Here is a 13,892-nt window from a genome sequence, read left to right as displayed (position 1 = left end):
GTCATCGTTTTCCTTATCCAAGGCTCGTTTCCACTTGGCTGGAGACCTTCCTTACCTTGCCTACTCGTGGTTCATACTATACATGTGGCTGTAGATCGGTAGCAGAGTGCGACAGCGACGTCTTATTGATCACAGCTTAATATCAGAGCCACCTTGCGTGTATACATACGTATCTCTGCAAGCTAACGAACCTCTCAAATCTGTCTGTCTAGCAATATCTTCGGCCGTTCCCCCCAGGCATTATCAAATCGCCGTCCCAATCTCCACTGCAGAGGAAGAGTTCTCTGTTTCTTTACAATCGCAATGGTACTTCCGACGGAACTCAAAGGGCAGAAGCCCATCAAGCACTGTCAAAGCCTTCTCACTTGCCTTGACCTTTGCATAGCGACTGGAAGACGACCTTGCCTCTGAAATCACATTACCGTGCACAATGACAGCAGCTAGGACGCCAGCTGGCGCTCCATCAATGGATGGCAATTCGCCTGCTTTTAAGCAGTAGTTTGTACAGCCGTACTCATTCGTCAGCTTGTTGTGGACGAAAGTCTAAAGTTCCATCAGCCATCTCTGTAAACACAAAGACCATTAGCAGCCTTACAATTGGATGCTTGTTGGCGAAAGTGTCGTAGATTGACATGTCCTCAAAGAATGGCTTGATCCGGCGCTCGAAGAAGGCCTCTATAACTTGGAAGTCGAACTTTGAGTCCACGAAAATCGCTCCGAGATACGCTTCGACCATGTCTGGCAAACACTACATTCCAGATCAGTCATATGAGTAGACGAGGGTATGATTTATGAGGATACTTTTGGTGGATCCTTCGCAATAACCCAATAATCGACAGCTCCCTGCCTTTCAGCCTCTGCAGTCTCAATCTCCTCAACATAGTGAGTAATCTGAGCTTGTAGAGGGTTGCTAAAAGCCATGATACGCCTATGAAATCCCAGCTTCACAGATAATGCGCCAAGGAACTTATTTGATACCATTGCCATCTACACGGTTGTAGTCAGCCTTGTTTTCAGGAACAAAAGTTAGGGCGACAAGGACAAACGCAGCTTTGAGCTTACCTTATGCTCGGTAAGCCATTGAGGATCTCGATCAGGAAACCTCTGAAATAGGTCCTCCACGCACACCATGTCTAGCAGCGAATCGCCAAGAAATTCAAGTCGCTGGTAGCAGGGCACACGGTAGCCCCACGTTGAAGGGAGAGAGGGATGGGTGATGGCAGATGCGAGGAGTCTGGGATAAGTGAAGTGGTAACCCAGCTCCTCCTCAACGTGACGAGCCAGATCATCCTCCGACCCTCTGGCTTTCTCAGCCTGGTATTTGGGCATAGTGTAAAGAGTGATATATTCCTTCCAACAGGAGACCCGGTGGCTGGGGCAGTCAACCAGAGCAGTCACTGCTTTTGTAGCCATGTCAAATCTATGCTCGGGGCCTCCTGACAGCAACGATGCTCCTATCAGGGCCTCACAAACGTCAGCAATCGTCTTTTCTCCAAGAGCATGTTTTCCTTCGGAAAGGAGCTTTTTGCTGTGGTCCTTTCCATGCAACAACGTCAAGCCATCAGGATACCATATGTGCCTGCAATTCGAGCTGTCAGCATCCTATAAGTTCAAATCTCGGTCTAGAGACTCTCCTACCTCGAGAATCCCCGGCTACGGATGTATCGGTATATCTGCTTCTTAATGGCCGTATTGAAGAGATTCTTGTTGCAAATGAGGCACATCCGGTTCACATGGTAATCGAATTCGTCATCATCTGGGTTTTGAGTGAAAAGAGAAATCGATGTGGCCATTTTCAGAAAACAATCGCCTAGAAACTCTAAACGCTCGTAGTTCTTGCCCATGCCTCGCTGGAGATGGATTTGTTGACCTCGATGCTCCTCGGTGTTGTCCGAATCCTTCGTAAATGCCTCCAGGGCAAAATCAGGTCGAATAACCAGTTCGAGTTCGTCACATGCTTCGAGAGCAATGAGATATGAGTCCAGTCTGCTGATGATTGCTGGGAATGCGAGACAGGTAGACACTGTCGATGTAGGGATCTTCGCTACACGTTAGCATACCGGCACACCCGCTAATGAGTGGATGAAGGATCAACTAACAGCAGATATCCTCAGTGGCTCAGCACATATAAAACACTCTCTTTGCATCTCCTTCTCCTGGGTGGTCATCTTATCCAGGAGATTCCGGCGAAGACGGACAAGCTCTGCCTGGAGAACTGGCTGATTCCAGTCGCAGCTGGAAAGAAACTTGGCTCGTGAATTCTTTGACAGACTTAGGGTGTAGTTCATAATATTGTTCATATGCCTACGGCGTGGCACCGAAGGTGGCGGCGGATCAGAGGGTTGCAATATATCAGCCACAGCAACTGTGAAATAGCGGAACCGCCCATCCCAGTTGTCGAATATAAACCGATCCACCAAGGAGTCAGGGCTCAGGTCGCTAGAGAAAGTGATTTCGTCATTATTGTATACAAATGATACTGTATCCCAGTCAATACAATCGCGAGGATTTGTTCCGCTGCCTCGACCATCGAGCGCGTCTGCTGGAGCAAGCCAGTAAGGCATTTTTTCGACTTCAGGTTCATAAACCTTGTGGAAAATGTCCCGAAATATGCGAAAAGTAAATGTGTTCAGCGACTGTAGTTCGTCAACCGATATCTGGAAGCCATGCTCGAGTTGGTTGGATAAGACCTTAGTCTCGACGTCATCGTCAAGGTAGATTGAGAACGCTGGGAACCCTGGTAATCTTTCTCGGGTCAGCAATAGTATGGGTCGGTGCTCGCGACTCAGGGGCTTCGAAGGCAGCAGGGATATGTGAATCCCGTAAAATGTGTCAGTTGGAGTGGTCCGTTGTCTAGCCCAGATGGAAGGCTTTAACAGCATGTCATACTGGTTCGTTCGCTTGCACGTAATGGCTAACTTTGCGTTCCTCATTGCTGGCAAGCGTTTATAATAAATCGAATTAAAATAATCATCAAGCAATCTGTTTTTCCGGAGCAAGAGGCACGTATCAAAAGCCGCAGATTGTTTGGCGACGGACTTTCGCAGTGCTGGGCTTCCAGTGAGTCCTCGAATGGGCGACTTTTCAGGCAATATCACTTCGCAAACATAGGCATTGCTGACATGCGAGACCACATAGGTTACTTGGGGTACGGTTTCCTTCTCGTATTGCTGTTCAATGTTGATATCAGACTTTCATGAAGATCAAGGTGGCAAAGCTTACCAGAGAACTGGCATAACGCGCAAGAATTGCAATAGCGGAATGGTAGGTGAGCTTTGCTCCTGTGCTTTTCACAGTAAATGTCCGTCTTCCTTCCTCTTCCTGAAGTAGCGAATCCAAGTCATGGTCGTTGCCATGCAGTATTCGATCTTCGGGGAGAGTCTCACAGAACCGCTGCATAATTTTCTGATCCGTCAGACCAGTTCAAAGAGGATCAAGATCTCAAAGCTCACTTACTTCGGCCTCACGAACCTCTTTAAGCCGTGCTTCATGCTCCGCATTGTCCTTTTCGACCATAATCGCGTACTGAGCGTAGGCAAAGTCAGAAGCTACTCAAGACAATCAACCAGGCCAAGTAACGTACCGTGGAGGTGCAATGTCTAGCTCGTCCTCGACTTTGTACATACTGAATAAGTGTGCGATAAAGTTCAAATCTTGGTGGAATTACCAAATATTCGTGAACATCAATGGTGCCATAACATACCTGACAACCAGATTGCAATCTGGGATATCGAGACCTTCTTCCGCCACTGACGTAGCAAACTTCAACACGTCAGACGAGTCACAATTAGACATTTTTGGGGAGTATCTCACCAAGCAGTTAATCTCCCCGGTTCTGAATTTCACCAGAGCAAGAAACTGTTGCCGAAACGTAATGTTCATGCCACCGATGTCACCGGGTCTAACGCCAATGAGAATCCCTGGACGCAAATGTGGAATGTTCAGGACTGTAAAAAGCTCATTGAGAATTTTGGCAGTGTAGCGCTTCTGCGTAAAGACAATACATTTTGTTCCTGTGGTACAGCAGAAGTGTTTGCTGAGTTCCATGCGGAGAAGCTGCACTTTAGGGCTGAGTTCACCTGGGAGCTCGGGATCTGCGAAAGAGTAGTTCCTGACGGTCTCACTTGCTTCTCTGATGCGTATAATATCTTTGAAAACAGCGCCATGTTCTGCATTCAAGTTGTTCGACTCAACAAGCTTGCTGATGTTACCCTCAAGTTTGGGCAACACATCGTCTGCCAAGGCATGCCACCATGCTCTGTCTGAACACCATTTTCCCAGTTCTGAGCTGGCATGCCAGGCAAATCTAAAGACTCCTTCGAGTACCTTGATATTGCCATAGCGAGTGTCCATGAGCTTATAAAATTCTGTTGCGAAAGGTGACTCAAGCCTGTTGTACGCCCACACTTTCTCTATCGGGCGACTGACAACTTCCCGTAAGAGTGTGATCTTTGAAGTTGTGGCAATTCGACTATCCAACAAAGTCTCTAGTCTCCTACAAATAATTAGTCTGATATCTCCTGGCTCACTGGCCGAGAACATACGTTGCGGCTTCTGTGATGTCGCCTTTCGTGTCGATTGGCGAAGCTGTCATTCCGAAGACCCGTGGACGCTGAGAAGGCTGTGCCTTGAAATAAGAATCCCTGATAATGCTTTGGTATAGTTAGTATTAACTCTGGGATCAGAAGTGTACCACGAACCGGGCATATGGGTGATCTTTCTTCGCATGATGAGCTTCGTCAAAGATCAGAAGGTTTATTTGATCTATCTTTACGTATGAATTGAGCAAGCATTGGTTCAGGATCTCCGCTGTACAAACTATCACCATGTTCCGCTGCAAATGCTCATCCCAGGTCCGTTTATCCCATAGGTCAGTGCCCATGGCTCCAAAGAAGTGCGCAACATTCTGGTCAATGTTATTGCGCAAAACCGCCGCCTGTTGATATGCGAGTGTGACGCTGTCAACCTTGCAACAAGTTAGTATACACTACACCTCACCAAGGCTAGCAAGACAAATACCAGAAAGAACGACACACGACGCGGCTTCCCATTTGCGCGATTATCCAGCTCATTCAATATGGTATGCCTCAGCAAAAGCACGGCGATCAATGTCTTTCCCGATCCTACAACGGGTCAGCAGAAGGTTCACCTACTAAATAACAGGAGCAAAACGCTGAAAGCCAGCTTTGAAGGAATTACCTGTATCAAGCACAGCAATTGTGTTCTGCGTCTTGGCCCGTTCGAACAGCTCAATCTGGTATTCCCTCGGGTCCAACATCCCATTTCCCAGATCTTGCTTTGCGACCAAATGAGCGATGGATAGCTCACCATCTGATAAAGCTATTGGCGCTCTATCAATGGCTTCGTTGGAATCAGCATCGGCGCGCTTGGACAGCCTGTGTCTAAGTCAGCAATAGCCTCACGAGGTATCTCCGACGAGGAGGCGCTGACAGCGCTTCAAATTGAGCGTTCTGGACTCGCCGCCGCTGTGAAAAATCAATTTGGTTGGGAACGGCTTCATTATCGTTATCAGAGTCGCCTGAAGAGAGCTCGTCTTTGTGAACATCAGCACTAGAGTCTGCTGGGTCGCTTGCAGCAACATCATTTATGAAGAGGCCTCGTAACAGTGCAGCATTGCTGGAGTCTTCGCCTTTCAGGGACACGGATGAAGACACATCCACCAGAGAGATTTGTTCAGTCATGGTTGAGGGAAATTCTGAACTGGCTGAGATGGCGAAGTATGGAGGAAGTGAAGAAATATATTGTTTTACTTCACGAGGAGATGAGTAAGAACACATGGGAAATGAAAAGGTCTGCATTAATTATGAAGAGAGAAGAACTGACTATATAGAAGAGGGGAATGAAAAGCAAAGATAAAGTGAATGTATAAAGGAACTAGAGAAGCTCTATAGCTTAGTCGTTTGAGGTGATATTGATCGCAAACAGAAGGGTTTGCACACACAAAACAAGGATTCTGTGCATGATGACTGTGTTTCAGTCTGTTAGGGGCTACTGATCTGATGCAAATTCTTATATAATGTCACTTATAATGACCATGGAAGCTGTAGTGAAGAAAGCAAGCGATCGATCCCGAAGCTCTAGATATATATCTCGACTCCGGCCCTGCTGATAAGAGCTCTGACCAACTGATTGTGGGGCGTGGATCTGGCGCCGCGCGGGGCCAGCCCGATAATATTATTTTTGCGCAGGCCCGATCGTCAGGTACTGCAACGAAGCTTCACCTTGTCGTTATCATATCGTCATTGCCCAGGATATCATGGAGCAACCCCAGAGCCTTCGATCGCTATTTACCGCTGCAAAGGCTGAGAAAGCCTCGTTGGAGTCGAGGCCCGACTCCAATTCTGACCCCTATCGCAAGGATGTTAATGCAACGATAGCGAAGTTCGAGGAATGCCAGCGCCTCGTTGGCCAACTCTCCTTGTTCAGCTCGAATGAACCTCTGGAAGATATTGCAACGGGGGATATACAGTGAGTGCGATTACTGCTGGAGCTGTGACGATCTTGTGCTCATGACTTTTCTCTGCAAAGGTACCTCACTGTGGATTATCTCCTCGCAGACATTCTCCAACGTACCTATACCTCAGACCGCGAATCTACAATCCGGCGTGCTTTGGAACTATATGAGAAATACCTTTCCCGGTTAGATGACTATGGACTGCTTAATGACAACGAGAAGAAGCTACACGAACGCTACATATCGAATCCCTCGTCTTTCTCCTTGACTCCGACTAATGATGCAGCCACCCGAAGAGAAGTGAAACTATCAAGATTTCGGGAGGAGAAAGAGCTGAAACAACGGCTTGAGGTTGGTTCAATGGTTCTCTCGCGGTCGTGAGCCTTACTTACAATCTCAACAGTATTTGTCAAACAATCAGAACCAACTACAAAGTGACGATGAAGATGTCCGGAAACTTTACCTGGCAGAAATTAATCTGTACACCCATCAAGCCTTCCAGTCGATGGATCTACTCTCGCAAGAACTTTCAATGCTTTCAGCAAATCGCAATAACCCTCCCAATCCTGCTCAGCTCCCGCAGGACGACCCCAGGCGACGAAACAACAACCCTGAATCAGGTTATTCGGAACGTCTCGACCCGCCTTTGTCTCAGCTCCTCAGAGGTGGAAAGTCAGGAGCGATACTTAGTAAAGAAGGAAAACCATTGCAGCCTTTTACTTTACTGGATCGCCGCACTCAACTCCAACAGGGCGTGTTTAGGAGCGGCCATAATCTCCCCACGATGACGATTGATGAATATCTTGAAGAAGAAAAGAGAAGAGGTGGTATAATTGAGGGTGGAGAAAAGTCTGGTATGAAAGAGGAGATAGACGAGGACGACATGGACAAGGCGGATGAAGAGACAATGAAGGCTCGAGCCTGGGACGAATTCAAGGAAGCGAACCCAAGAGGCTCAGGGAACACCTTGAATAGGGGCTGACGTCTTGCCGTTGAAGTTCCCCAACATGAAATGTGCCTAGAAATGGACGCTTTTGGAGCCGATATCCCTCGTCGTGCAATGCAAGTCGTTGCCAAATGATAATTTTTAAACCCGCAGTAAAATACGTCTCCTGACGGCTCGATTTTACATGTCGAGAAAATTCATGGAAATTATTCGTTTTAAGGAAATGCCTGGAGATGCGGCGGAAGAACGTGCCTATACCTATCCAAGCTGGTTTGTGCATTATATATTTTTACATGGGGTATACACGGGGCATCGGCCCACTGTCTTTTTGCTAAGACTAGGGAGAAGACCAGCATCTCCACTTCAGTGAGATTGTATGCTTGCTCATCCACCAACACTCGTCCTCAAGGTGTGAGCTTTTTGCGTTGAATCTCCGCAAGGATCTCCCCTGCGCCCTTTTCTACCAGTGCCTTCGCAACGGTCACACCGAACTCTTCAGCGGATTCTGCCGTATCGACTGACCCGTCTACTTCGACCTCGGCACTTTCACGGCCGTCAACACTGACGACTATGGCCCTCATTCTCAGCTTGGACGACCCATCGGAATCCTGGACCCACTCCGTCTCAACACCAAGAGGGGCACTGCAGCCACCCTCAAGAGTTCGCAAGAGGCTTCGCTCTGCGAGGCAGGCCAAAGTAGTTTCGTGATGACCGATAGAGCTGAGCATATCCCGCAGAAGCTTATCATCCTTGCGGATCTCAACGCCAAGTGCTCCTTGGCCCACTGCGTAGAGCATCCCGCCATTCTTAGAGTCAAGATACTGGGATATGCGGTCCTCCAGTCCTAGCCTCAACAGACCAGCAGCAGCCAAGATAATGCAAGTGAATGGGCTGTCCTCAGCATCTAGTTTCGCTAACCGAGTGCCGATATTGCCGCGCACATCCTGGACCTTCAGATGAGGGTATCGGCGGGCGAGTTGAGCAGTGCGGCGGATGGATGAAGTACCCACGACAGACCCTGCGGGCATCTCGGAAAAGGTCATATTCGGCAATCCTTTCTTCATCACCAGAACATCCCTTGTATCTTCTCTCTCCATCATGGGGCCCAATGTACATGAGGAAGGTAGTTGAGTTGGTACATCTAAAATCGATATCCGTGAGTGTCAAGCATTTATAGCGATCTGAGGCAGGTGTGATCAACCTACCCTTCAATGAATGAACAATGAGATCGACATCACCAGCCATCAATAGCTCTTCCAACTCCTGCGTCCAGAGGTTCTTGGTAGTGAATTCGCGGAGAGCGATAACTGTATTCTTATCACCCGCTGTCTCCTGAGAGTGTATCTGGAATGTATATTCCGGCCATGACTTCTTCAGCGCTGCAGCAACCAGGTCTGTCTGCATAAGAGCAAGCTTAGATTTGCGTGTCCCTATCGTGAAGGTTCTCCGCGACGAGGAATTTGCGGCCTCGGAGGAAGGCGGGGCAGAAGCCATTGCGATAAGTGTTTCAACAGGACGCGAACGAGGGTCGTTTCGGGACGGCGCAACAGTCTATCGAAAGCAAGGTTTAGTCGATCGAGGTAATGGTGCAGGATATCTGCTGATCAAAGATTGAGAGGGTCGAGTGTCTTGAAGTTGAACGCCAACCAAGTAAATCATGAGATATCCCCGGGAAATTTGAAGCCGCTCTGGCGGGCAATCAGTAACTAATGGTGGTTACCGCCTTCCGGCCTGAAGTACTGTCACAGGTTATACGGTAATATACCAACAACCGTAAAATTATCTTACCACGGCTGAAATGCTCATACAGATCCCTGTGATCCATCATCAACAGATGGAGTAACTGCATGACACTCCCTTTATCACTCCAGACCACAGAGAATTTAGCGACGCTTATTAGAGGCTTGCATTGGTACTATCTGAACTGGACTATTCATGCGTATCCAATCTGCCACAACCAGGTCAACAGTCTGAGCTGGATACTGCAATCCCCGGATCCGACTGACGTAGATCACGCGAACCTCGGCTTCGGGAAGCGCTTATCGCTTCATCGCCTCCCCAAGAGTCACGGACTACATCTATGGAGTTCTGGAACATCTCCGCGACCTTAAAGCTGACCGTCCGACACCCTACAGTCCATTTATGTTAATTGACCGGCTTCAGACAAACGCCCTATCCTCGTGCTCCTATACTAATAGCTTCGTTTGATATTGACACAAGCTGTGTCTTTCTGATCTGGGAGGCCGAAATGGGTTCCAATAACGGAAGAGCGACGAAGTTAGCTTTAGTCCCTTTACCCAAAGGCTCCGTATTGCTCCCTGGCGTCACTCTACGCATACCTGTGTCGAATCGCCCTGATCTTGCCAACCTTCTCTCGACTCTTCTCGACCAGACCAATCTGGGAAAGCGGGATGGGAACACTATCACATTCGGTTGCGTACCTTTGAGTTCGCCATTGCTAAGCATCGACGGCCAGCAGCTGATCGATGACGGAAGTTTGGATGGTGCTAAGAAGGAGGAATGGGATGCTATAGATGCAGGTCAGGCAAGAAAAGAGGATCTCTTCCGGTACGGCACGGTCGGCAAAGTGATAGGGGTGCAACGACGTGCCTATGCAGAGCCGTTCCTCGTGGTCCAAGGAGTTCAACGTTTCACTATCAAACACATCCTGAGGGAGAGGCCTTTTTTCGAGGCAGAGGTGGTTCTACACAATGAACGAGGTTGGTGCACAGATCTATGTTGCCGTTAAAGATATACTCTTCGTCACAGCTAATAACAAATTCAAAGATGCCGTTTCGAACGATGCAGAAACCGTTGAGTTGTTCCAGCAGTTGAGACAACTATCACGCGAACTCATAACCCTCCTACGACTGTCGTCTCTACTACCTTCGACTGGCACGCGCCTGTCGCCGCTCGTTGCTCGCAAATTCGAGGTGTACATTGCGAAGACGGATTTATCGCAGGCGGGTAATCTGGCCGACTTTATGGCAGATGTAGCTGATCCTACTTTCGAGGAGAAACTGCGCGTGTTGGCTTCTTTGGCTCTGAGAACTCGGTTGGAAAGAGTCGTCGAGTTATTGGGCCGACAGGTTCAAGGAATTAAGAACAGCGTCAAAGTTACGACGATCTCCACCTCGTCATTCCCACCGAATTCTCCGTTCGATATCAGTCAGATCGATCCTCGAGATCGTGAGTTGTTGGCAAGGCGAGCCATGGCCGGCCTGACGGGCTTGACGCCCCCTGGAGCCGCAAGCGGACGTAACGAGGATGAAAAGGAGACAAACGAAGTTGATGAATTGCAAAAGAGGCTCCAGGAGGCAGAGCTCAGTCCCGAGGCTCGGAAGGTTGCTGACAAGGAATTGAGACGTCTTCGGAAGATGAACCCGGCAAACGCCGAATATGGCGTCTGCCGAACATATCTCGAAAACATCGCCGATATTCCCTGGACCAAGGTCACCGAGGACAAACTAGGGCCTGAGACGCTGAAGAGAGCAAGGAATCAGTTGGATGAGGACCATTACGGTCTTGAGACGATCAAGAAGAGACTGCTGGAATACTTGGCTGTCTTGCGATTGAAGCAGTCAACCAACCAAGATGTTGAGCGGCAAATTGCTGCACTCACCAAGGAACTTGATGCTGCCAATGAAGCGCATGTCGAGAAGGACGTTCCTGCTTTGTCCGAGTCAGACAGAGTCTCTCTTGAAGCAAAATTGAATTTGCTTCAGTCAAGACGTATGGCTGATAAGTCTCCGATCCTGCTGCTCGTTGGTCCGCCTGGTACTGGCAAGACGAGTTTGGCAAGATCCGTGGCCACGTCTCTCGGACGCAAGTTCCACAGGATTTCTCTTGGTGGCGTGAGGGACGAGGCTGAAATTCGAGGCCACCGGAGAACCTACGTCGCTGCTATGCCAGGCCTAATCGTGAACGGTCTTAAAAAGGTTGGGGTAGCCAATCCTGTATTCCTCCTTGATGAAATCGATAAAGTGGGCGGTGCCAATTTCCAAGGGGATCCATCCGCAGCAATGCTGGAGGTCCTGGATCCTGAGCAGAACTACACATTTGTCGATCATTACATCAACATCCCAATCGACCTGAGCAAGGTTCTCTTCATAGCCACTGCCAATTCTCTTGACACCATACCCGCACCGCTACTCGATCGCATGGAGACAATTACTCTATCCGGTTACACGACTGTTGAGAAGAGACATATCGCCAAGAGACACCTGATTCCAAAGCAGATCAGAGCTAATGGTTTGTCCGAGGGTCAAGTCGTGCTTTCCGATGAGGTCATTGACAAAGTCATTACCTCTTATACAAGAGAGTCGGGTGTGCGGAACCTTGAGCGCGAGCTGGGCTCAATTTGTCGGCACAAGGCTGTTCAATATGCAGATGCGGTTGATAATGGCAGGTTGGATACGTACAACCCTGTGGTTGCCCTTGGCGACTTGGAAGAAATTCTCGGAATTGAGCGTTTTGACGAAGAGATTGCCGAGAAGCATGGTCGGCCAGGCGTCGTAACCGGTCTTGTCGCGTACTCGACTGGGGGCCAGGGTAGCATCTTGTTTATTGAGGTTGCGGACATGCCTGGCAACGGTCGCGTTCAGCTTACAGGCAAGCTTGGCGATGTTCTGAAGGAAAGTGTGGAAGTCGCCTTGACCTGGGTCAAAGCTCATTCTTTTGAGCTCGGTCTTACACATGACCCCAACGAAGACATCATGAAGAACCGAAGCTTGCATGTCCACTGCCCTGCAGGAGCTATTCCCAAGGATGGTCCCTCTGCTGGACTTGCTCACACAATCGGGTTGATCTCCCTTTTCACAGGCAAAGCTGTGCCTCCCCAGATTGCGATGACCGGTGAAGTCTCCCTGCGAGGGCGGGTGATGCCTGTTGGAGGTATCAAAGAGAAATTGATTGGAGCACTGCGCGCCGGTGTCAAGACTGTCCTTCTACCCGAACAGAACCGGAAGGATGTCAAGGATGTACCGCAAGAGGTCCATGATGGCTTGCAGATTGTCTATGTCAGGTAAGACACGATCGATCCTCACATTGAAAAAGCATAATTGATTACTGACATATGTTGCACCACAGGCATATTTGGGAAGCTATTCGTCAGGTCTGGCCTGACGCCCATTGGCCTGGACAACACCACATGAACTTTGTTGAAAGCCGGCTGTAGAGTTCTTCTTCGGTTTAAACTTCTTTGCTCTGAACTCTACTCATACTTGTTGCATTCCTCTTCACTGCTTGCGCTGACCATTAACTGCTTTGGCTCATATCACCATGTCACTCTTTCTTGTATTAGCGCTTTCAACCCAATCACTCTAGCATAGCGTCTTATATAGCCTAGTTAATGGCCATCTTGGTTTTACTTCTTCCTATTCTGTCCATCTTTAACTTCATATGCCCAAATTGGCGTCTTTCCGGTAAAAACTACGCCCCTGAATATCGTATTTATAGTCAGATGAAATTTCGACATATGATACAAGGTTAATGAACATGTAAAAGAGAACGGAATCCGGGAAAGAAAAATGCCACGAAAAGAAGCAAGTTCCCGCTTTTCTATCCCCAGAACGAATGAAGCAGAAAGGAAAAGAATGCCATCTATGAACTTGTCGAAGTCGAATCCTTGGCTGCTTTGAATATCGACCGGTCATAGTTGAGTCCCAACGCCTGCCAAGTCGGTCTCCAGGTCTTCGTGCCGTCCAGCAGCTGCTTCGCCTCCTTTGCGTATTCTTCGCGCTCGACCTTGTTGGGCTCCATGGCAGCGTCGGGTCGTTGCGAGCGCTGAATTTCTTCCTGATATTTCTCGGCGTTGAAGTACTGATCCTTCTCCCATCTGTTTCAAAGCACATTAGCACAGGCCCCCACCGCCAATCCATGAAAAAAAAAAAAAGGGCAAGAAGGGTAGACATACGGTGACATATCCGTCGGCGCCTCGGGCCACACAAAGGGCTGTTTCATCTCCACCGTCATCTTCTTCTTCGACATCGGTCTTCTCAGACGGCCGTATCCGAACTTGCCCAGGGGCCGCAGGCGGGTCACTTTCTGTTGCTCGACGTAACTGCGGATGCGGAGAACACCGACGCCGTATAAGCGCTGCAGGTAGTCGCGCATATCGAGCTTGTTGAAATTCAAGGGCACATAGAATGTGGCATATCGCGGGGGAAGGAAGGGTGTGCGTATGAGGGCGATTGTGAAGTCAGGTCTACATTGCGGTATATTGTCAGCACAGTGAATCAGAGATCCCAAAGCGAGGCGCCACAGAAGGCTCATTGATGTTTGGATCAGCCTTGGTGAACTTACAGAAATACCTGCTTCCGCATCGACAGCGGCGCCGAAGGGGACACCCAGCCTGCGGGCTTCTTGGGGAATTTCGAGAATTTGCGCACCATCTTGAATCTCTATATCCAGGCCTCAACTGTAAAATTGGAAACCGGATAGAAGCGTAACAGTGGTGGGTATATGAATAGG

The 13,892-nt window shown here is 48.8% G+C and overlaps 5 protein-coding genes across 5 annotated transcripts; 2 read left to right on the top strand and 3 right to left on the bottom strand.

The window, feature by feature from the left end:
- Positions 1-77: 77 nt before the first annotated feature.
- Positions 78-5,702, bottom strand: P174DRAFT_402669 (putative RNA helicase/RNAse III; the record flags this gene model as incomplete). The annotated part of the gene is made up of 16 exons (XM_024823961.1): positions 78-543; positions 596-748; positions 802-987; positions 1,063-1,579; positions 1,639-2,039; positions 2,100-3,170; positions 3,223-3,405; positions 3,457-3,525; positions 3,584-3,653; positions 3,704-3,762; positions 3,814-4,495; positions 4,545-4,652; positions 4,701-4,966; positions 5,020-5,123; positions 5,200-5,396; positions 5,452-5,702. 16 exons carry the CDS (start codon positions 5,700-5,702, stop codon positions 244-246), a joined length of 4,617 nt encoding a protein of 1,538 aa, XP_024686055.1. The 3' UTR covers positions 78-243.
- A 575-nt stretch (positions 5,703-6,277) lies between these two features.
- On the top strand, positions 6,278-7,457 carry P174DRAFT_385367 (IGBP1/TAP42 family protein; the record flags this gene model as incomplete). The annotated part of the gene is made up of 3 exons (XM_024823251.1): positions 6,278-6,489; positions 6,550-6,826; positions 6,879-7,457. The coding sequence occupies 3 exons, from the start codon at positions 6,278-6,280 to the stop codon at positions 7,455-7,457; spliced, it is 1,068 nt and encodes a 355-aa protein (XP_024686054.1).
- A 145-nt stretch (positions 7,458-7,602) lies between these two features.
- P174DRAFT_110743 (porphobilinogen deaminase) lies at positions 7,603-9,247 on the bottom strand. Its single transcript, XM_024821020.1, has 3 exons — positions 9,210-9,247; positions 8,627-9,160; positions 7,603-8,562 (listed from the first exon to the last, which is right to left on the bottom strand). The coding sequence occupies exons 2-3, from the start codon at positions 8,913-8,915 to the stop codon at positions 7,826-7,828; spliced, it is 1,026 nt and encodes a 341-aa protein (XP_024686053.1). The 5' UTR covers positions 8,916-9,160; positions 9,210-9,247; the 3' UTR covers positions 7,603-7,825.
- A 25-nt stretch (positions 9,248-9,272) lies between these two features.
- P174DRAFT_439233 (putative LON domain serine protease) lies at positions 9,273-12,589 on the top strand. The gene is made up of 2 exons (XM_024826746.1): positions 9,273-10,141; positions 10,209-12,589. The coding sequence occupies exons 1-2, from the start codon at positions 9,670-9,672 to the stop codon at positions 12,446-12,448; spliced, it is 2,712 nt and encodes a 903-aa protein (XP_024686052.1). The 5' UTR covers positions 9,273-9,669; the 3' UTR covers positions 12,449-12,589.
- A 255-nt stretch (positions 12,590-12,844) lies between these two features.
- Positions 12,845-13,890, bottom strand: P174DRAFT_502024 (mitochondrial 54S ribosomal protein uL23m). Its single transcript, XM_024831064.1, has 3 exons — positions 13,725-13,890; positions 13,336-13,626; positions 12,845-13,257 (listed from the first exon to the last, which is right to left on the bottom strand). Exons 1-3 carry the CDS (start codon positions 13,811-13,813, stop codon positions 13,023-13,025), a joined length of 615 nt encoding a protein of 204 aa, XP_024686051.1. The 5' UTR covers positions 13,814-13,890; the 3' UTR covers positions 12,845-13,022.
- Between the last annotated feature and the right edge of the window lie 2 nt (positions 13,891-13,892).

The sequence above is a fragment of the Aspergillus novofumigatus genome (genome assembly GCF_002847465.1).
Source record: "Aspergillus novofumigatus IBT 16806 chromosome Unknown P174scaffold_2, whole genome shotgun sequence".
Lineage (NCBI taxonomy): Eukaryota > Fungi > Ascomycota > Eurotiomycetes > Eurotiales > Aspergillaceae > Aspergillus > Aspergillus novofumigatus.
Note: the sequence above shows the minus strand (reverse complement) of the source record. Positions and strands in the feature narration are given on the sequence as shown.